Source organism: Dipodomys spectabilis, unplaced genomic scaffold, assembly GCF_019054845.1.
Source record: "Dipodomys spectabilis isolate Male_0828 unplaced genomic scaffold, ASM1905484v1 ptg000235l, whole genome shotgun sequence".
Classification (NCBI taxonomy): domain Eukaryota; kingdom Metazoa; phylum Chordata; class Mammalia; order Rodentia; family Heteromyidae; genus Dipodomys; species Dipodomys spectabilis.
In genome coordinates this window covers 1,224,283-1,247,576 of record NW_024870912.1, presented here as the reverse complement: position 1 = coordinate 1,247,576, position 23,294 = coordinate 1,224,283, and the positions used below count along the sequence as shown (strand labels likewise).

At 41.5% G+C, this 23,294-nt stretch overlaps 1 protein-coding gene and 1 long non-coding RNA gene across 2 annotated transcripts; both read right to left on the bottom strand.

The window, feature by feature from the left end:
• Positions 1–3,596: 3,596 nt before the first annotated feature.
• LOC122124481 (protein LDOC1-like) lies at positions 3,597–5,646 on the bottom strand. Its single transcript, XM_042699202.1, has one exon. The coding sequence runs from the start codon at positions 4,653–4,655 to the stop codon at positions 4,257–4,259; it is 399 nt and encodes a 132-aa protein (XP_042555136.1). The 5' UTR covers positions 4,656–5,646; the 3' UTR covers positions 3,597–4,256.
• LOC122124483 lies at positions 3,597–23,046 on the bottom strand. Its single transcript, XR_006150565.1, has 3 exons — positions 23,036–23,046; positions 22,008–22,009; positions 3,597–3,703 (listed from the first exon to the last, which is right to left on the bottom strand). It is a non-coding gene; the product is annotated as an uncharacterized LOC122124483 (long non-coding RNA).
• Positions 23,047–23,294: the final 248 nt, after the last annotated feature.

The following is a 23,294-nucleotide window of genomic DNA, read 5'->3' as shown; positions in this document are numbered from 1 at the left end:
CTCTGGGAACATACCCGAGTTCTAAATCTGGAAAAGCTGATTTCACTTTAGAAAGTTTTATATACATTTCAGAGAAAAGACTCATTTATAATAGTAAGTTTTCTAAAGTAAATGTTTCAAGAAGTGGGAGTGTATCTCTTTCTTTGCACCAGAAGAATTAATTTCCTTACTTCTGGCTTGTCTTTCTCCTGACAGTGTTGGCCACAGGCATTTTAATTGTAGATGCTGACTCTCAGATTCCTAAATCCTGAGGTTACTGAAGAGGACTGTTGACAGCAAACCCTGTGAAGAGGCTTTGGGAAGGCAAGAGTGAATTTTACTTGAATTAATGGTTATGGGTAGGTTGTATCAGATGTTCCCTTCCATTAATTGCCAATAAATTGAGATACCTAAAATAAAGGCATCATGAGCATTCGTTTGGCCAAGACAGTCAAATCTCAAATCTCAAGGACTGTGCAGCAGATAGTAAATGTAATATTACAAAACAACAACAACAACAAAAAGCAGGAGGGAGCTCATTTGGCTTTAGATTTCATTGTTTAACTTAGCTTATGAAAAGGTTCCCTATTATCTGGCAATTTGGTTGATTACTAAATCACATAAAGCCCAAAAAGTCAAAGTCAGTAGGTAATTGTGAAATTTCTCTGATGGTCCTAGTTCATTTGGTTCTCTCCTGGGGACTAAATCTGTCTTTTGTCAGTTTCTCAATTTTGGATGCAAATTGGAACCACTTGAAGATATAGCTGAATAGAAAAATGCAGCAAGGAAGACTGAGCAGTAGAGAGGGGACAGAGGGTGCTGTGACTCGAGTTAACATGAACAGCTGGGGAGTGAGCCCAGCTTCACCATTGTGATAGGCCAGAATCTGACAGGCTTGAGACCTTCAGAATTTCTAGGTACTGGGTCAAAATCTACCTATTTATAACTCACATTTGATGCATCTTTTCAAAGACAGTCTAATAAATTGGTTTCAAGGCTACTCAGACAAAAACATTTGGGATGCCAACCAGTTTCCCTTGAACATCTACCTGAAGCAAAATTAGTGGGTTTGATTCCTAGGAGCTCTGGGTGTTGCAGTGACAGACCCTCTTTTGTATTATAGTAAGGATGAGTTGCAGTTTAGCAGGTGTGGCTGTGGCAGTTACAACCACAGAAATGGAACAATTGAAACTGAACAGGAAGTATAAGGGACTCTGTGAAAATGCCTAGAGGTGGGGAAAATTATGAATAGATTTTTAGGACTTGTACTTCCCAGATAATAAAGGATGCTGAAAAATAGCTAGTTGAAGCTTGAATTCCAGAAGGTTCTGAAATGATCAGATTACAACAGACAGAATCCATGAAAACAACTGGGCTTTGAAAAGCCTGAAGGCCGTTGTCAGAATAATGGGTAAAGGGTGTTGAGTACTACGTATTTACTGCACATTAAACATCTAGTTCAGAGATAGGAAGCACAGTCTGCGGAGGGAGAGGAAACTCAGTCCAGTAAAGAAGGAAATTGCAGGGGAGCCTGAGTGCTTGCTTTCATCTTATAGTGAGTTTATTTTCCTTTATTAGTATTTAGTAAGTAACTGCCATTTCTTACTTGGTTTTGTTGTTTTTTATTTATTTATTTTGTTATGTTTTTCATACTGATCCTGGGGCTTGAACTCAGGATCTGGGCATGTTCTGAGCTTTCTGTTCAAGGCTAGCATTCTACCACTTGAGGCACAGCTTCACTTCTGGCTTCTTTTTGGTTGTTAATGGGAGGCAAGTCTCACACTTTCCTGCCCAGGCTGATTCTGAACCATGATCCTCAGATCTGAGTACTGCTTCCTTTTTAAAAATTAGATTAAATGACTATACTGGGGCTCCTTTTCTTTATCCACTTGTCTGCTCTCCCCCTCCTCTTCATCAGCCTTTCCTGACATGTTCCAGCTTTCTGGAACTCATTTAATTTGTTAGCAAGTTAGTGGTTCAAAGGAGATCCACATCCCCTCCATTTACCACACATTAGACAGTGCTTATGTATACATGCACATGACTCTTTCATGTTACTAATCTCCAGGAAAGAAAAAATATGTCCTGTGCAAGCTTGACTTAATACTTTCTTTTGGTGAATGTAGTGATATTATTTTCCATACTGTCACCCTTGCAATAAAATACTTATCTTTGTTATATATTGTGATTTTTAACCACCCCCTCCCAAAAAACAAAACAAAACAAAACAAAATGGCTGAGCACTGGTGGCTTATGCCTGTAATCTTAACTACAAAGGAACCTGAGATCTGAGGGTCATGGTTCCAAGATAGCCCAGCAGGAAAGTCCATAAGACTCATTTCCAGTAAGAAAAAGCTCAAGAGGTAGAGCACTAGCTTCCAGCAAAAAAACCTCAAGGACAGTGCCTAGCCCTGACTTTAAGCCCCAGAATACACACATACCCACAAACAACAACCAAACAGGTGAGGCTCTGTTCCTTGGAGATCATTCAACAGAGGACTGAAGACCTTCCAATCAGAATCTGTAACTCAACTATAGATGTAAAACCAGGAAGTCACTGACCAGTGACCCTCTTGCCCTCTGTCCACCCAGGTCTGAAAGCACTGTAGTATCTTCTCTTTTCTTAGGGTGGAGATAGAAGTCAACTTCAAAAAGAAAAAAAGCAACACAAAATTAGGTATGAGATATTTTTCCCCCATTCTACCTTTGACTTATTATATGTGGATGCAATTCACTATCAACTATTTGCTCATGGTTTACTTTTTTTTTTTTGTAGTATGTATGCAGCAAATGTGGTACATAAAAGGGCATGTAAGAAGCCTTACTATTTACCATAATCTGTCTTTAAATCACATCCCCCTCAGGTATATAAACTGTCTATGAAGGAGGTCATGAACACTTTAACTTAGTATAAAGACTCCAAATCTGAATTCAAGCTGAATTACTACTTCTGACTATTCTCTATTCTAGCTGAGTTCAGTGAGATCATGTTGACCATCCAATGACAAACCCATGGACAATTCAAGGGCAGTTACAAATGTTCCCATTTCCAGGCTGTCAATAAAACTTTTGCTTAGGAAGAGCATAAACCCTTTACCTTCTTTGACCCTAAAAGAGAATCACAAAATTTCACACCAAACTTTAATGACCATATAATGTTTTTAATGAAGAGAAATCTGCAGCTTTACATTGTAAAGTGACTTGGCTAAAGAGAGTGAATTTAGAAGGGAATACAGCACCATTTCCATGGGCTATTGTTTGAAACTTTATACCATCTCCAGCAGTGAAAATCAAAACCACTCAAGCTGGGTTTTCTGACTAGCTCGCTAACCTGCATATACTTTTTTTTTTTTTTTGGGTCTGGTCATGGGCCTGAACTCTGGGCCTGGGCACTGTCCCTCAGCTCTTCTGCTTAAGGCTAGCGCTACCACTTGAGCCACAGCGCCACTTCCGGCTTTTTTCCTTTTTGCTTATGTGCCGCTGGGGAATCGACCCCAGGGCCTCATGCATGCAAGGCAAGCGCTCTACCACTGAGCCACCTTCCCAGCCCCCTGCATATACTTTTAACCTTTGAAAAAACTGTGGGTGAAAAGTAAAAAATGTTCCCAAGTACCAAATGCACATTCTTTACACACAAATGCATTGTCTAAGTAGGACTTTAAATCTGCATGTGGGATTTTTCCCCTTAAAACATAATAACTGTTCTTGAAGACTAATACATTGTCTTAATCGTCTGTCTTCTGTAACACTAAATACAATACTAATCGTGTTATTGTAAATTACATGCACATATGAACTATGTATATAAGAATAGTAAAAGTAGATGTTTTCCAGGTAGTGTCCAGGACCTGGGCTTTTTGAACCAAAAGGCACAATCTCCAAGACTGCTATGAAAGCAAATAGTTTCAGAAGGAATCTGGCTGGCACACGAACCCCAGAAGGTTGACTTTAGGCCTGACCAGGAGGATGTACGACACCATCAAACTCTTTTACGTTCGATCTGATTTTCAAAGCCGTCAGAAGCAGTGTTCGGAAACGGCAGGAATGTCATTCTGGGTCTTCCAATTTCTTAGAGGTCCCGGTGCTGTCACTTGCCGTGGTTGCAAAGGCACTGGGGTTGACAAGAACAAGGAGCCAAGATTCCCAGCAGGGTCGGACCCAGCCGCTTGGCGCTGGGAAGTTATTGGTGAGTGGGAGCCAAGCAGGCCCCAAATCGTGGAGCGTGCTGGGCGTGCAGCCGGCCCCGGAGCACCGGTATGCGGCCCTGATATCTTCCTTCACACATTCCTACCAAAGGTCTGCTTTAGGGCGTCCACGAAGGCCTCATACTGAGACAGGATGGGACTCTCCCGCTCGATGAAGGGGACCACCCACTGCTCCGCCGGCCCCGAGAAGCGGCTGATGAGAAAGGCCACCTTCAGGGTGTCGCTGGAGAACCTGGCCTCGAAGAAGCTCATGTAGGCGTGCGCTTGAATCAGGAACTCGGGGAGCCGGGCGGAGTCGCCCTGGAAGGATTCGGGGAAAGCCACGGGGCAGGGCGGGGGACGCACCTGGGCCAGGAGGTTGGCCTTCTCGCACAGCAGGCGCCGCACTTGGTCCATGAGCTCATTGTTCTCCCTGCGAAGAGCGTGGTTCTGGGTCAGGAGGTCTTGCATCATGCCGGCCAGGGCATCCATTCCAAACGCCCACCGAGAAGCTGCGGCCCCAGCGGCTCCAGGCCCGCCCGCCAACCTCCGGAAACGTGTCACCCCCCGAGGGGGCGGGACCCAGGCCAAGCGTCCAATGCAGACACCGCTACGCGACCCTCCTCTTGCGAGGGCTCCGCCCCTGCCCCGACTCTCCGGAAGTACGCCATTCGGAAGGGGCGGGACCCGGGCAAAGCGTCCATTCCACGGTCCCCCTGGACCCTCCTCCCCGCACAGCTTGAGTCGGCCGCGCGGCGCCTCCGGAAGTACGTCACTCTAGGAGGGCGGGACCCTGCCGCCACGCCTTTCTGCGTCTCCGAAACTAGGCCAGTCCTGCGCTGGCGTGCGCTGAGGCTGTGTCACGGGAGACAAGCGACTGGAGAAACGGGGTCCGAGGGAGGCCAAGGCGGCGAGTTAGGGCTAAACGAGGAAACCTGTGGAGCCAGCGGACGGACGTTTTGGGGAGCGAAGGCCGCGCCTGGCGGAGGCATCCGACTTCGTGGCAGTGACGTCACTTCCGGGGTCTTCCCCCGTGGGCGGGTACGCGGGTGTTTAAAGGGGAAGCGGCTGCGGCCGCGGCTGCGGCGGAGCGTGTCTGCGCGTGTGTCGGCCGGGCCCTCAGGAGTGAAGGCCAGCCAGGCCTCAGAATGGACTGTGCTGGGGACCCCCAGGCCGCACCGCAGCACCGGGAGCCGCCGTTATTATTCAGGGTGCTTCTGTGTTCCAGCAGCTTCGATCGTCCGACCCAGTCTTCTTCACCCGAGAAGCCACTGCTGTTTTGGGTCGAAGAAAAAAGCAAATATCATTTCTGAACGAGTAGTACAATTTTTATGTTGACTCGAGCGATGGGAACTGATCACTACCAGAAGTTTTGTCACTTTCACGAATTGAGTAGATTTTAATTCTGCCTCTTACGGATTGCCTACTTTGTTTTAGTAAGGTGTTTTTGCAATTGCAGCTCATAAATTGTGTCAAAACAGCCTAAGTCTCATCTAGATGTGTTTCAGTGTCAGTTATTTAATATGAATGGTGAGGGGGGAAAAAGTCTTGGCATCAAAAATGGAAGCGGCCTTTTAGGAGCCTCAATGAAATCTGCCCTGTTCGTCTCTGTATTTTTTTTTTTTTTACAGATTCCAAGCTGTCTTATAGGACTTTATAGTAAGTTTTTGTATCTGGCAGGACAGGTTCTCTTCTGCTTTACTTGTATTCTTGAGAACTGTCTTGGCTACTTGCTCTTTTATATTTGCTTTCTAATTAGCTTGTTGAATCGTCAGCTGAATCATTTTACCCTTCTGGTTTATTTGTTCTCATGCTGTACCAGAGCGGCCCCTTGAGTGCCCAGCTTTTTGATCAAGGCTGGTGACCTACCATTTGAGTTCTACCACTGGCTTTGTGCTGGCTAGAGTTTGGTGAAATTATCAGCCTGAGCTGGCTTCCGACCTGATCTTCAGATCTCAACCTCCTGAGTATAGGCATGAGTCAACAACACCCCACAAACTGTCAATTTTGTTGATTTTTCCTCCCTGAGAACAAACATTGGTTCCATTGATTCTATTCTTTATTTTGTTTGCTACTCATTTATCTGATTAAATTATTTCTAATGACATACATTGGTAGCACAAGGGAGCCTCATTGTGATAATTCCATAGACGTGTGCTATGTACTTTTAACAGTTTCACCCCTCTGTATTCTATTTTTCTCTCTTCGAATTCTTCCTTTTCTAACTATTTAGTGGGTTTCATATGCTATCTTCATATGTGTGTGTGTGTGTGTGTGTGTGTGTGTGTGTGTGTACTATACTCTGATCCTCTTCACCTATATCTTTGTTCCAGTCTATTTTTTCCTCCTGTCTGCTTTGAGTTTAATTTGCTCTTGTTTTTCAAATTTCCTTAGGTATGTTACATATTCATTTATGTCTTCACACTAAACTCATATGCTGAAGCATCTATCCTTAATGTAACTATATTTGAAGATAAGTTCATTAGTGAGATAGTGGGATGGGGTCCTAGTATGATACATTTGGTGTCCTTGTTAAGAGAAGAAAAGAAGCTTTGTTCTGTGGGAATGGACACACAGGAAGAAAGTCATGTGTAGATACAGAAGTCTCATGTCAGCAAGTCAGGAACCACCCCTGATGGCACTTCATCTTGGACTTCTAGACTCTAGAGCTGAGAAAACACATTTCTGTTTTTCACCCAGTCTTTGATATTTTGTTACGCAGCTCTATTAGACAAATATAACATATAAAGTTAGGTGTGGAGGTCCTTCTAATGTAGGCATCTGTTATGCATTTACCTCTGTGAACAGTTTTCATTGCATTCCATACAGTTTGATTGCAGTTATTTCTCTTAATAAGTTTAATATACTTTATTACAACTTTGTCCCTGTCAAACGCAATTGGGTACTGTTATTCTATATATGGTCTCTAAAGCCTGTGTGTGTGTGTGTGTGTATGTGTGTGTATGTGTGAGAGAGAGAGAAAGAATGTGTGTGTGTGTGTGTGTGTGTGTGTGTATGTGTATGTGTGTGTTGGTCCTGGACCTTGAACTCAAAGCCTGGGCACTGTCCCTGAGATTCTTTTGTTCAAGGATAGGGCTCTACTATTTGAGCCAGAGATCTACTTCTGGCATTTTGGTAATTTATTGAAGATAGTCTTATGGATTTCCCTGCCCAGGCTGGCTTTGAATTGTGCTCCTCAGATCTCAACCTCCTGAATAGCTCAGATTACAGGCATGAGCCACAGGGTCAGCTGAAGCATTTTTATACACCATAAGGTGGTAGAACTACAAGGACAACAAAAATCATGGTCAGGTTCTGAAAGGGTGCAATATTTGGAGGATAAAATACTTGGAAGATAATATGCAAGAGAAACATACAACAAACTATCTCCAACTGAACATTGGAGGATATAAAAGAGGAGGATGTTAGGCATCATACCCAGTGAGATGGACATGTAAATGGAGAGTGTGAAGACAGACTAGGAAGGAAAGGATAATTTTGCAGTTACAGGAGCTTTCAAGTTCACAATATGTAGGCATGATTACAGGCTGGAGATTTGGGTAAGATCTGATGATGCAGACCTGAGCCCAAATATGGAAAATTCAGAGAATATTTCTATTTTTCAACCTGAATGTAAAATTCTTTAGGGAGATGCAGTCTTTGCTCTTGAAGCCTTCATCTGGTTGAATATGGCCTGATCACATCATGAGAGCTTAACAACTTAAAAGTCAACTGACTAGATGTTAATTGTGTGTTTAAAAAAAAAAAAAAAAAAATATATATATATATATATAGTGAAAATACTTACAGAGGGGGTTACAATTACCTGGGTACATTTCTTTTTTTTTAAATTTTTTTTTTTTTTTTTTGGTCCGGTCGTGGGGCCTGAACTCTGGGCCTGGGCGCTGTCCCTCAGCTCTTCAGCTCAAGGCTAGCGCTCTACCACTTGAGCCACAGCGCCACTTCCGGCTTTTTTCTTTTTGCTTATGTGGTGCTGAGGAATCGAACCCAGGGCCTCTGGCATGCAAGGCAAACGCTCTACCACTGAGCCACCTTCCCAGCCCCATGAGTACATTTCTTATCAAGCATTGTTGCCTCCTTTGTTTTCCCTTCCCATCCCTTCCCATCACCCCCCCCCCCCCAATAATTGTGTTTTAAAAATACTTTCACAGCAACACAAAAGAATCAGCTTTGTCCAAGCAACATGTTAGACTCATTAATATTAACCACGTAGAAATTTGGTCATTTTAGAAAAATGTATTTGAAGTTTTTAGGAAAAGATGTAGCTGCTGGGTGCTGGTAGCTCACACCTGTAATCCTAGCTACTCAGGAGGCTGAGAACTAAGAATTCAGGTTCAAAGCCAGCTGGGCAGAAAAGCTGGTGAGATAGTTATCTCCAATTAATTACCAAAAAAGACCCCCCAAAAACAAAAAAACTGAAAGTGGAATTGAGGCTCATCTGTGATTGAGCACCATCCTTGAGCACAAAAGCTGAAGGACACCACCCAGCCCCTGAGTACAAGCCCTACAATTGGTACACCCCCCTCCAAAATAAGAAAAATATATAGCTTACACAAAATTGAACATTTATGAGAAACCATCAGGATGTTAATTTTTAATTTTTTAGGAAACAAGTCAGGAAGATTTCAAAATAACTTTTATTATTATTAATTTTTTTATTATTTTTTGGGTCTGGTCGTGGGGCCTGAACTTTTGGCCTGGGCGCTGTCCCTCAGCTCTTCAGCTCAAGGCTAGCGCTCTACCACTTGAGCCACAGCGCCACTTCTGGCTTTTTTTTTTCTGCTTATGTGGTGCTGAGGAATCAAACCCAGGGCCTCATGCATGCAAAGCAAGCACTCTACCACTGAGCTACCTTCCCAGCCCCTTATTAAATATTTTTTATTGTAAAGATACTGTACAGAGAGGTTACAGTTACATGAGCAAGGTAATGAGTCTATTTCCTATCAAGCATTGTTGCCCCCTCCTTTATTTTTTCCCTTTCCACCCCACCTCCTCCCTCCCCCTCCCGAAGTTGTAAAGTTCATTTTCAACACAGTGTCTTGAACATCTTGTTGTGACAATGGGTCATCCTATAACGTTATTTCAGCATTTTGAAAATAACATCTTTCTTTAGGCAAGTGAATGTATAACTATGTAACTATATAACTATGTAAGTGAGAGATTAAGTATTCAAGATATATTAGAGTAAATGAGCAGTTGTGACCAAGGATAGTTTAGTGTCAAATAGCTTCCAGTGTCCAGAATGTACTTTTTATCCATTGCTCACTGGGAGATCATTTGCAGTGACTCATTGTGAGTCAGGAAGCACAATGTCCTTTGATGTCACATTAAAAAGACTTGTGAGACTTAAAATACAGGCACTTGATGAGTGAACAATGCCTGGGATTGAAGGAGCATTTTAAAAAGTACACTTTATTACTTTTGGGAGATAGTTTTGCTCATGGAATGTGTGTTATTTGGATGCGGGCGCTACACTAAAGCAATGGCTTCCTTTAATAGTTTGTAACCATTTCTAGTGTGCCAACTAAATCACCAATCTTAGGGATTTATTAGGACCATCAAAAGGATGAGACACATTGAAAGCATTTTAATAGGGACAGTCTCTTTACTGAAGGATCTTAAATGATAAATTGTGAAGAGCCATTTGTCAGTTTAAGATGGCATCTGTTGGGTTGGGAAGGTGGCTTAATGGTAGAGTGCTTGCCTGGCATGTATGAGGGCCTGGGTTCGGAAGTGGTGTTGTGGCTCAAGTGGTAGAGCACTTGCCTTGAGCTGAAGAGCTCAGGGACAGTGCCCAGGCCCAGAGTTCAAGCCCCAAGACCAAAAAAAAAAAAAAAAAATTAGCACTTACAGTGTGGGAAACAAAATATTAATGAGTTCATTGAACTCAACCCTTTTTGTTGTGTGTGTGCATGCGTGCGTGCACACTCCCATATGTGTGCATGTGCACATGCACAAACACAAGCACACTTATCAGAACTTGGTCTTGAATTTAGGGTTTTGCAATCTTGCTTTTCTTTTTCACTGAAGGCTGTTGTTCACCATTTGAGTCACACCTCTACTGTCTGAACTCAAAGTTTTAATAGCAAAGGAAGACAATAATGTGGCTTACTGAATTATCAATTTAACAAGGAAAGGATAAGTAGTCCTTAGAAAGAATCTTAAGACCAACTGTTATAGTTGAGCTTCGTGTGTGTGTGTGTGTGTGTGTGTGTGTGTGTGTGTGTGCATGCACGTGTACCAGTTGTGGGGCTTGAACTTAGGGCCTGAGTGCTGTCCCTGACCTTTTTTGCTTAAGACTAGTGCTCTACCACTTGAGGCACAGCTGCACTTTTAGATTTTTGGTGGTTAAGACGAAATAAGAATCTCAAGGAATTTCCTGCTTCAGCTGGCTTCAGACCTTGATCTTCAGATCTCAGCCTTCTGAGTAGCTAGGATTATAGATGTAAGCTACTGGCACTTGGCTACATTAGGCCTTTTACCTTTACCTTTACATCAGCTTCTGCTTTGGAGCTCTGTCTTGGCTAATGACATCACTATTAGTAGTTAAGTAAAACCCAGCTGCTCAGTAAATTCCCATCTTGGGAGCTTAGCACTCCCTCCCCCCCTCCCCCCCCATTGCTGCTGCCGCTGCTGTCTGGTCATGGGGCCTGAACTCTGGGCCTGGGCACTGTCCCTCAGCTCAAGGCTAGTACTCTACCACTTGAGCCACAGCACCACTTCCGGCTTTTTTCTTTTTTCTTAAGTGGTGCTGAGGAATCAAACCCAGGGCCTCACGCATGCAAGGCAAGCACTCTACCACTGAGTCACCTTCCCAGCCCCACATTTTCTTCTTATAAGTATAAATTCCAGACAATAAGAAGGGGATGTGAGCTCAGCCTTCAAGACTTGGGCTGACTGCTCTCTTTCCATCATCCTGGGCTTATAGGTAAGAACATTAAAGAGAGATTAGAGGAGGGTTTTACAGACTAAGGCTGAAAGTCATATACCTTCAACTGAGTATAAGGTTGTTGGCACTGGAATCTGGCCATGTATATCTCCCATCACTAACCTCCCCTTTCAAATGACAAGTCTTCCTGTCTTTGAACTTTCTCCCTTTCTCCTTCCCTTCCTCCCTCCTCTTCTCCCTCCCTCCTGTCTTTGAACTTTCTCCCTTTCTCCTTCCCTTCCTCCCTCCTCTCCTTCCTCCCTCCCTCCTTTTTTCCTTTTCTAGGACTGGGGTTAAACTTGGAGCCTCTCACTCTCTATTGTCTTTTTGCTCCAGGCTGGCTCTCTACCACTCTACCACTTCAGCCATATCTCTACTTTCATTTTTTTTTGATAATTGGGCATAAGTGTGTTTTGGACTTTTCTGCCTACGCTTTGAACCTTGATAGTAGGTACTCCTAAGTACCTAGGATTACAGGTATGACCTACCAGCATCCAGTTACTGCTCCTCCTCTTTCTCCTTCTTTTTAGCTCATTGAATACCTGAGTTCTTACCTTCACTTTTGTGTTTTTACTGCTACTGCAGTCTGAATGTTGATTCTCTTTACTTCAGACTTTTCAGTAACTTTGAAATGACACTATTGATTGGGATCACTAGAATCTACATTTCATGTTGCTAATGTTGCTTTGCTGTAATACTTAAGATGGCACTCTAGTAATCCGGTCTCAGATAAAGTAAAATCTCAGTGGCAAGATACTAAAGGCCTAAGACTTCTTCCAGTGAGCAGGTACCTCATCATCAGATCATGAACTCCACAAGGGATGCCTCACTGTTGCATTTCTAGGGCCTAGAAATTTTGGCACTTAATAAGCACTCTATGCTGTGCGTAAATTGATTGCAGGTTTTTTTTTTTTGGTGTGCACATACCGTTTTTCATATTAGGCACATAAAAACTAAGGCTAAATATTATGTGCTTATTAATTTCTGAATCCCCTGTATGTGCTACATGGTACATACTAAATCAATTGCCAATGGATTGAGTAAAGGGACTTGCAAACACAAGGAGATACAATTAGTGAGGTGGGTTTAGCTTGAGAGACAGCAAGATGCTTCTGAGGAGAGAAAACATTAGACATACACAGGCAAATGTCACCATCCTTTGTTTATGAAAAATATTCCTGTTAATTATGTTAATTATGTCCCTAGGCACTAGAGATACAATGGTGAACAAATGTTATGACCAGATGTGACCAGATGTCGACACTGCTATTCTGGACTTCATGATCCATATACTGGATGCAGAAGGACAATTACAGTTGAGAAAAAATAAGACGGGAATAATAGTGGTAGACCTTGATTCCTTTCCTTCCCCTTACTCTTCCCTTTCCCCTTCCCTTCCCTTCCCTTTTCCTTTCCCTTCTCTTTCCCTTTTCTTTCCCTCTTTTTTTTTTGGTGCTGGTCCTGGAACTTCCTCTCAGGGTCTGGGCATTGTCCTTGAGCTTTTGTGTTCAAAGTTATTATTCTACCACTTAAACCAGAGGTCCACTTCTGGCCTTTTGGTGGTTAATTGCACATAAGAGTTTCACAGACTTTCCTATCTGGGATGGCTTTGAATTATAGCCCCCAGATCTGAGCTGCCTGAATAGTTAGGATTACATATTTGAAGATGTGAAGCCATTAACCAGGGGGAAGGGAATGAGGAGATGGGTGAGTTCTACAAGACAGTAAGCACAATTTTTGTTGTTAAGGGAAGTATGGCATATTTTGAGGATCCAGAACAGATTAGTATATCTCAGACTACAGAAGGGGAAGTAAGATAATGTCGAAGAAGCAGGCAAGTCTCCACAGTATAGGTGTGCTTTATGCCATATCATCAATTCAGATCTTCATTCAAAGGGTAAAAGCAAGCCATTGAAATTTTTGTTACTAGAAATATGATTATTTGATTTTTCCCCTAATCTTTCTTTTTGTGCTAATACTGGTGCTTGAATTCAGCATTTTTGCTTACAGCTGGCACTTTAAGCTAGATCTCTAGACTGGTATTTTGCTGGTTATTTGGACATGGAACTCTTCAGACTTTCTGCCCAGGCTGGTTCCAAACCTTGCTCCTTCAAGTCTCAGCCTTCTGAGTAGCTAGGAATACAGACACGAGCCACCAGTGTGGCTGATTCTTTGCTTTGAAAAGATTGCTTTGGCTAATGAAGACTGATTGGAGTCAGAGCAGATGTGGGGAGACCAGTTATCCAAACCATGGAGGTAGGTACCTTGAATTAGAAGAGTAACACAAGAGAAGAGAGTAGATGGCTTTGGGAGCTCTAGAGAGGGCCAGACGGACAAGATTCAATAATGTATCAGTCTCATGTGGCAAAGGAAAAGCTTTGGTTATTGGAACATAGTTTGGAGAATCATAATTTAATCTCAGGAATGTTGTGTTTGTCACTGCCAATAAATATGTCCCTCCTCTTCCCATTCCAAACCACTTTCCCACTTCCAGTTGCTATGTTTCCAGCTCATTTCCTCCAATAACCCCACTTCAGTGTTATTTTTCTTACCAGCACCTACATAGTCTTCTTGCCATTTCACTGTTTCTCAGTCCTCTGTGTAACCTCTTTACCCCTTCATTACATTTATATTCTTCCTATAATGTCATCCCAGTTGCTCCCTTGCATACACAATTGATTCCCTGACTGCTTGTTTCATTCTGTCTTCTTGGAAAACCCACAGACCTACTTAAGTTCGGCTCTTTGTTTGCTCCCTGTCTATCATCATTTGGGAGGATAGTATGAAATCATGCTGAATGACTCAGTTCATATGACCACTTATCTCAAGTGTGTGCATAATGCTTCCTGGACATCATACTGGCTTTCTCTCCACTATTCACTCACTATGTAGTCTTACACTACATATACCTCAGACTTCCTTCCCCCACTGTCTTGGCAAATGAACTTGTGCTCTATATAGGTTTTTTTTTTTTTTTTTTTTTTGTCGGTCGTGGGGCTTGAACTCTGGGCCTGGGCGTTGTCCCTCAGCTCTTCAACTCAAGGCGAGCGCTCTACCACTTGAGCTACAGCGCCACTTGGCAAATGAACTTGTATTCTGTAATGTTTTCAAGGACATTGATATATCTTGTTTGTGAGCAAGAGGAAAGGTCAAATTCAAAATCACCAGTTTAGCAGGTTGAGTATGTGTCTAAGGCTCTAGCAAAGCAGGAGCACCAAAAGAAAAAAATGAAATTATTTAGTATTTGGTAGTTTCAAAACAAGGAACAAAAGAAGTCCTCATGAAGCATCTCATACTTTATTGGGGATTTTTTGTCTGATATATTATTGTTTGAATTATATATATCAAGATGAGCATCTCAATTCTTAGATTCCTTGAAGGATCTAATGTGGCCCCGAATATATGATTGTAGATAGACATAGATGTGCTATTGTTTTCTGCTTTTGCTTGGAAGAGATTAAGTTTGTTAAATGTTGATGGAAGGAGTCCATGTGAGATAGTCCCAGAATCTACAGGAGAAGAAGAGAGATAATTGACAGAGGCATTCTTTTTTTCTGAGAATGTGGGAGGGGATTGGCTTTGAAGACATAAATAGGAGGGTGTATCTTGGGTAAGTGGAAGGCTGTATCTTCTACTCTCAATGGAAGAATATAGGAGAGGCCAGTGCACCTATAGCTGAGTTTGTAACATTGACTATGGGAAGGAGAGGACATTGAGGACTTCTGTTAAGAACTCTTGAGGTTTGGTCATCATGAATCAGCAGACATTTCTTTAGTTACCTAGGTAATCAGAGACAAGAGTCTGTCTCTTTCTTTGTTTCAGTAAAAATCGCCAAGGGAAAGATATATAAGGACGACATTGCTCTTAATTGGGCAGATAACCATTTTTTTTTTTTTTTTGGTATATCAAGTCAATGTAGGTATGTGAATAACTAATGAAGGCAGTTTGGAGAAAAAGACTCTGGAAGACAGTCTAATATTTTGTTTTGAATGAGTGAGATTGAAGAAGACTAAGGATTTTCTGAGGAATGAAGTCTTCCTGGACTGTAAGGAAGTCAAGAAACCTGAGTCTCAGTTCTGCTTCTGCCTCTGCTAGGTTTCACTCTCTGCTTTTTGTGCTGTCATCAAAATGCTAGGAACAGATTATCCCATTTTCTTTTTTTTTTAATGTTTTTTATTGTGAAAATATTGTGCAGAGGGGTTACAGTTACATGAACAAGGTAATGAGTACATTTCTTACCCAGCATTGTTGCCTCCTCCTTTGTTTTTCCCCTACCATCCCTTCCCTCCCATCTCCACAACTACACTGCCCTGCCCCCCCTAAATTGTAAAGTTCATTGTTCAACAGTGTCTGGGACATCTCATTGTTACAATGGGTCAACCTGTATCCCTATTTAAACATTTTGTTTTTTTTCTTCCCCTCCCCAAATTATATGACATCACATTTTCTTTCTCCTTCTAAATCCTCCAAGTGCCTGTCATTCTGCCTTCCATCTGGGCTCCCATGTTAAAGGCAGGATGGGATATCATGGACTGTTCTTTGGAGATGAATGTGTTCTTACGAATCCTTTGTCTTGTGCCTCAGGTCGTGCTCTAGCGTATTGGGTTTCCAGGGAGGGCTTGATGAGCATAAGCCTTCATACTGGCTAATGTTTTGAGTTAATTAGGGGATAAGGGAAAGGATTCAGGCAGGCACAGATTAAAGCATTGTTTTTATTATTGGTAGAGCTACTGTTTTTCTTAATATTAAGAAGCCTAAGTGTGTAGACAAATTGGCTTTATTATACCAAATTCTAAAATGTGACAGATTTACACACCAGTCATAGGCAGCACAGAAAATTGCAGGAAATTTTCATGTAGAGAAACAGAGCAGAACACAAACTTTGTGTAGGCATCCAATATCAAATTCTCTTCCAAATCTATCAGTCAAATAAATTATTCCTCAAGAGAAATAAAGAATGAGCAGAGAGAAAGGCTAGCAGTTCAGAAAATTGTAGTTTCTTCTTGGTCTCCCTGCTGGATTTTTTCTCATCTTCCTGATTTCTAAGAAATGGAATGTTTCAGGTTCTGTACTTAGAACTGTCATCCACTCCATTTCTTTCCCATTTGTTCTCCAATCTCACATCTACCTACTCATGATTCTGAGCACATATCTCTAGACCAACATGTTCTTTGAATGCTAGAACTCCATCTCTTTAAGTCTTTGGTTAGATGCAGCTTCCCTGACTACCCTACATAATAAATACCTAGAGCCTCTATGATTCAGCACTGTTCCCTGCCTTACTCTTTTTCCCTTGTACTGACTACCTATGGTGACAGGTGTTTATTGTTTTGTTATTGTCCATGGATAATAATACATAACATGATTCATTATATATTCAATACATATATTTATTTCAATATATCATATAATAGTTTCTATCTATCTATCTATCTATCTATCTATCTATCTATCTATCTATCTATCTATCTATCTAATCTATCATCTATGGGATCATGGTCTAGAATATGCCTGGCATATAGTATGTAGTCACCCTATAAATACTGATTGATTGAATAAATTAGTAAATGAATGTACTGTGTTTCTCCTACTGAGAAGGACATACAAGAATAGGAAAACATGTCATAAATATATACCAGCACTGGTAGTGGTCAGATTTTTCTCTCTGTATTGGTCCTGGAGGTTGAATTCAGGGTTTGGCTATTCCTGAGTTTCTTTTGCTCAAGGCTAGAGCTCTACCACTTGAGCCACATCTCCACATCTAGATTTTTTTCTGAGTAGTTTATTTATAAGAGTATAAGAGTCTCGTGGATTTTTCTGCCTGGGCTGGCTTCAAACTGTGATCCTCAGATCTCAGCTTCCTGCGTAGCTAGGATTACAGTGTGAGCCACCAGTGCCGGGCTTGGTGTTTAGATTTTCTCATGGGTTGTGCTACTGTTCATTCAGAATCTCAGGTCTTAGGGTCAGTGTCAAATATGTAGTTTGTCATTAATAGAAGGGCAGGTATCTATGGATATTTTTCTATTGAATTTAACCTCTACACATTTTTTAGCCAGTAACCTAAAATTATAAAAATTATAGTAACCTCTGTAACCTAAAATTATAAAAACCTTGATGTAATGTATCCATTGTTTGAATTAGTCTTTATTTATACTATTGTTTGATATATAATCATACACTGGCTTGCAATATAATGATTTGTATGTATGTATCTCTCCTTTAAAAAAACGTAATTTTCTGGGCTGGACACTAGTGGCTCATACTTGAAATCCTAACTACTCAGGAGGCTGAAATCAAAAGATTGCAGTTCAAAGCCAGGGCAGGAAGACAAATCCATGAGACTCTTATCTCCAATGAACCAGAAAAAAAGCTAGAAGAGGAGGTGTGGCTCAAGTAGACTTGTAGAAGACCAATCTTGAGTGGAAAAGCTAAACAGGAGTTTGAGGCCCTGAGTTCAAGCCCTAAGCACTTACGTACAACCTTCTGCCCTAAGTAGAGAACCTGTTTTGCCCTTACCTATCAACTCTCTCCTTTGCGTATTAAAAGCATTGACCAAAGATGTATCAAATGAATATTTAATAATTTTAAAACTTATTGATATTTAAAAATAATTTCATACATTGACTGTCAATTTTTCTTTACACTCATTTTATTTACTTATTTATTTTGTGCTAGTACTGAGGCTTGAACTTAGGGCATGGATGCTCAAGGTTTGTGTTTAACAGCTTCATTTTTAGCTTTTTGGTGGTTAGTTGGAAATAAGAGTCTTACAGACTTTCCTGGCTCAGGCTGTCTTTGACTCTTGAGTCTTAGATCTCACTCAGCCTCTGAGTAGCTAGGATAATAGGTGTGAGCCACCAGCACTTAGCATATTTTTATTCCTTTAAGAAGCAACTTTATAACACCTTTATAGTAACAATGAAAATTTTAAATGGAAAAAAGGAGTAACTTTATATAGGAGAAAATGTTGTGTACAGTTTTGGAATTAAGCTTGGAATTAATCATAAAACTTGATATGTAATAACAAAAATTAATTGGTACTTATTGCATGATCACTGTCTTGGTCATTTATTATATTAATTTCCTTCCCAATCCTGTTTGTTTGTTTTAATTTCTCCAATTTACATTTTTAAAATGGAGGTACAGTGTATGGCTACATTTTCAGAATTAGATATTCAAAGCTAGATATGTGTCACTTCCAACTTCTAGGTCTTCCATCCTACATAGCCATTTTCTAGTTTGTCACATGAATTCAGATTGGCTTTTAAAGTACATATTCCTATAATGTGAAAAATGATACTCAAATGCTCACCCAAATAAAAATAAATATATTATCCTAAAAACAATAAAGTTCAGGCCATGATATTACATTTTATCTTGCACAGACAATAGATAGAATATACATTTATTTAGAAAAGTATTTTTTTTGGGGGGGGGGTCCGGTCGTGGGGCCTGAATTCTGGGCCTGGGCGCTGTCCCTCAGCAATTCAGCTCAAGGCTAGCGCTCTACCACTTGAGCCACAGTGCCACTTGTGGCTTTTTTCTTTTTGCTTATGTGGTGCTGAGGAATCGAACCCAGGGCCTTGAGCATGCAAGGCAAGCGCTCTACCACTGAGCCACCTTCCCAGCCCCTAGAAAAGTTTTTTTGAAAGGCATATGAACTTCTTAATTTGAGATTTAAATGTTCTTATGGAAAATCTTATCTTTGGGATAAATATATATATGTCTGTATAAGAGAAAATAAATATTTCCACAATGCCTAGAATGGTCTTTGAATCAAAGCCAAGGAGAGTAGGTGACACATACCTGGAATTCCTAGCTAGTTGGGAGCCAGAGATAGAAGAAAGCACTTGCTTTGTATGTCCCTCCCCCATGGTATAACCTCTGCTTTCACTGTATTTGATGTTGGTATAATTTGTGGAGGGGAAGGGAAAAACAAATTGTTTAAATAGGGATACAGGTGGACCCATTGCAACAATGAGACGTACAAGTACAAGTCGTTATGTCGAAAACGAACTTTACAACTTTGGTGGTCGGGGGAGGAGGGTTGGGTGGGGGGGCGGGGGGAGGGGAGGATGGGATGGGAAGGGGAAACAAAGGAGGAGGCTACAATGCTTGGTAAGAAATGTACTCATTATCTTGCTCATGTAACCCCTTTGTATAATGTTTTCACAATTTAAAAAAAAAAAAAAAGCTCAGGGACAGTGCCCACATCCTAAGCTCAAACTAAAAAAAAAAAAAAAAAGAACTGAGGGTGTGGCTCAGGTGATGGGCTCTTGCCCAGAGATACCAAACTAAGTCTCTTAAGCTTTCTAAGAACTTATGGTTGAGTTCTAGCAGTTATCATGACTATTACTCCAGCTTCTTCTATTGAACAATTACCATGTTTACTGGACATGTTTATATATCTTAGTTACTCATCATTTAGAGTGAGAGATGACAGGGTAAATATTCTGGGTAGTTAATTCTTACTTGTCTTTTTTTTGGGGGGGGGGGTCGGGTTGTGGGGCCTGAACTCTGGGCCTGGGCACTGTCCCTCAGCTCTTCACTCAAGGCTAGCGCTCCACCACTTAAGCCATAGCACCACTTTCTTTTTTTTTTTTTTTCTGCTTATGTGGTGCTGCGGAATCGAACCCAGGGCCTCAGGCATGCAAGGCAAGCGCTCTACCACTGAGCCACTTTCCCAGCCCCTCTTACTTGTCTTTTATGTTTGGATTTTTTTAAACTGTTTTTTTTTTTTTTGTTTTTTCTTTTTTGGTACTGGGGATTGAACCCAGGACATTGCACTTGTTAGGCAAGAGCTTCATCACTGAGCTACAACCCAGCCCCATACTTAGCATTTAGATGTCAGGCTAAATGTCATTTTTTCAGGTAAGTCTTCTTGTTGTATCCCTAGATACTTACAACATTTAGGGTAAAAGTGGATGAAACTAAGTGACTTGGAAATCCAGGTGAGGCTGAGGTCAAGTGGTGAGTCTGATAAGAAGGAAGAAGGACAGATTGCCCAGAAGAGTAACCCCATAAGTTGAGGATGAAGGCCTTCAAAAGTAGGTGGTACAAGGGTAATGGCATGGAGAAGCCATTCCCTTTACTTCATTCAAGATAGATACTACATGATTGGCAATAGCCAGAGTTGACTTAAAATCCTTCAGAGCTGAGTGATAGAGTGTTTGTCTAGCACACACAAGGCCCTGTTTGATCTTCAGTACCTCAACAGAACAAAACAAAATCATTGTGTACATCCTTTTGAATTCCATTACATGCCATAGAGATCAACTAACAAAAAAGCTTTGTCCTGGGGAAAGGATTATGCAAACCCACCTTCTGAAGTTCAAGACGGCTACAGATGAAATCCCACAATATCTTAGATTTAAGTGTAAGTCCCAGTTTATTTTTCCACTTAGGTTTTAGTCTCTCCTTTGTCAAAGCAATGCATTAAACATCAAAAGATTTTGTGTTGCATAATCATAACAAAGGTGCCAGGTACCTTATGTCAGGGAAATGCGCACTGAAAGGATCAATGAAAGGATCTGTCACATCCATGCCAGGGGACCACACAGAGGCAGGCAGGCACAGGAGAAAGATCATTACAAGGTTTATTAGAGGAGCCATATTTCCCCTGGAGAGAGAGCACTTGGCAGCCTCCGCTATAGGTAGCAGAAGGGGCTGGGGGTAGGAAGTGAGGTAGATGGGAGTTCAGGTGGGTCTGGGCAGAGAGAGGGAGGAGCCAGCTGTATAGTGGGAACTCCGGATCAAGAGCAGCTCAGGTCTGGGTGGAGCTGAGGACCAAAGGTGGGCAAAATGCTTACATGCACAGCAAGAATTTCTTACACAAAGTTAAGGAAAAGAAATTCTTATGGTAAACATGTCAGAGCCATTTTGCTTCATCAGCTATCTGCACATTATGTCCATGGATTGCTGAGCAATCTGACATTTTTGTTACTTTTTAGGTAAGGAAGCAAGCATTAGGGAGCTGCATATCGGAGAGTTGGCTCCATGATGGTCCCCGAGACTCCTCCTGAGGCTTGGCCTTTTCTTTAAAGGGTCAGGATACCATGTGGTTGCCAACTCCTTGCACCATGCACCATGTCCCCTGCATCAAAGGCCTATCCATTGCTTGGAATTCTGGAGAGAAGATGTTTCTACAGTGTAGGGCTATGGGGCAAAGGGAAAAGCACACAGCAATTTCTTCTTTGTCTACTATATCACAGCCTGACATTCAAAGTGCTTATCAAAATTAGGCAAGAAATAAGATCTGAGTAATTGTTGAGACAACTAATGTGCTATCTGAACCTTAGACTTAACTGAATCCAATCCGAGTAGAAAGCAGGTTTCCTTCTAACTGCTGCTTGTGAAATGTTAGATAAGAGTCTCACAGGCTTTGTTGCCCGGCCTGGTTTTGAGCCACGATCCTCAGATCTCTAAGTAGCGAGGGTTTCAGGTATGAGCCATTAGCACCTGGCTCCAGGAATTTCCTTTTAAATGATGTGAAAATATTCCTAGGTCAGAAATAACCACATTTCATTATTCTATAATAATATAGAATCTGCCCTTCACAGGTCCAGGTTGATGTCAAACCCTCCTTCTGTGACCAACAAACTCCTTTGCAACCATGGACTCAAGTGTTCTCCATCCATGAGGCTTTCCAGAAATGAAATAGAAGACTGGTGTTGGTCTCACACCTTAGTGTCCACCTGAGAGTAGTTTCCTTGGTCATTGTTTAACATCACAAGGATGCTAGAGGCCCAGCCCATTATCTTCCAAGTTCCTAAGACAGAAAATATTACAAAGAAGAAAGAGAAGATGCTGTAGCTGGTTATACCTAGCTTTATTTTCCATTTCCCTTCCTTCTTAATTTTAAACTCTGCCTTTTGGCTATGCCATGTTTGTAAAACTACTTAATTTCTTTGTGCCTCTGTTTTCCTTCCTTCCTTCCTTCCTTCCTTCCTTCCTTCCTTCCTTCCTTCCTTCCTTCCTTCCTTCCTTCCTTCCTTCCTTCCTTTCTTCTTCCTTCCCTTCCTCTTTCCCTCCCTTCTTCCCTCTCCCCCCACTTTTTTTTCTTTTGTGCTGGGACCATGCCACCAGTCCCCAAGGTTCTTATTTAGAATGAGAGCAATAATAGCTCTACCCTCATATAATTGGGAGGGCTACATAGACAAATTCAGAGAATTTAGCTCCACCTGGAATGGGCATTCAACATGTGTTTATTGACTGACTAGTGTATAACTAGGTCTGTATTGAGTATGGAGTATTGTGACAATCAAAGAGACATCTCTTCTTCCCTGATAGAGATAACAGGGACCAAACAGTTACCCCAACAAATAAAGATAAAATAGCAAATGGAGAAAAGTGATGGGAAGGAAATGAAAGTAAAAGTTGATAGAGAATAAATGGTGTTTGTATTGGAGACAGTTGTTAGCAGGAAATCTTGGGACTGGCTGAAGTAGAAGTCTCTCTGAGAAGTGGTATCCAAACTTGACTTACAGGAAGAAAAGGCAAGAGGCAGTTAGGTGGGGTGGGAGGAAAAGTATTTCAGGCAATCAGACAGCTAAAATAATGTACTATACAAGAAGGGAGATTTAGAGGTTCATAGGTCACACCCCTAGATATCAAGGGAAAATCTTTATTTTATATGACTACACAATGTTAACTTTTTATTGTTTTGCCTGGTAGTTAAAAAAAACTTAATTCAAGAACTTCTAGGTAAATGTAATCAAGATGGTTGGTTATGTAGGGATCTCAGAAGAAATGTGCAAAAAACAAAATCAGGACTTTTTAATGGCTAATCCAGGATTTACGCTTTGTGTGTTTTCCTGAAGGCTGCATCTAAAATTAACCATGTGGGCACCCACCTTCTTGCAGACTCTGTTGTTCTCCGGCCTTTGTCCTGTCCTTGTGGAAGTCCGCCATCATACATGGTCACACCTCACCAAGGTATTACTGGAATCTTTTTTGTTGTTGTTGTTCAGGTCCTAGGGCTTGAACTCAGGGCCTGCGTGCTGTCCTGAACATTTTTGCTCAAGGCTAATGTTCTACCATTTGAGCTACAGCTCCACTTCTGACTTTTTGCTGATTAATTGGAGATAAGTCTCACGTATTTTCTGGCCCTGGCTGGCTTTAAACCTTGATCCCCACATCTCAGCCTCCTGAATAGATAGGATTACAGGCATGAGTCACTGGCA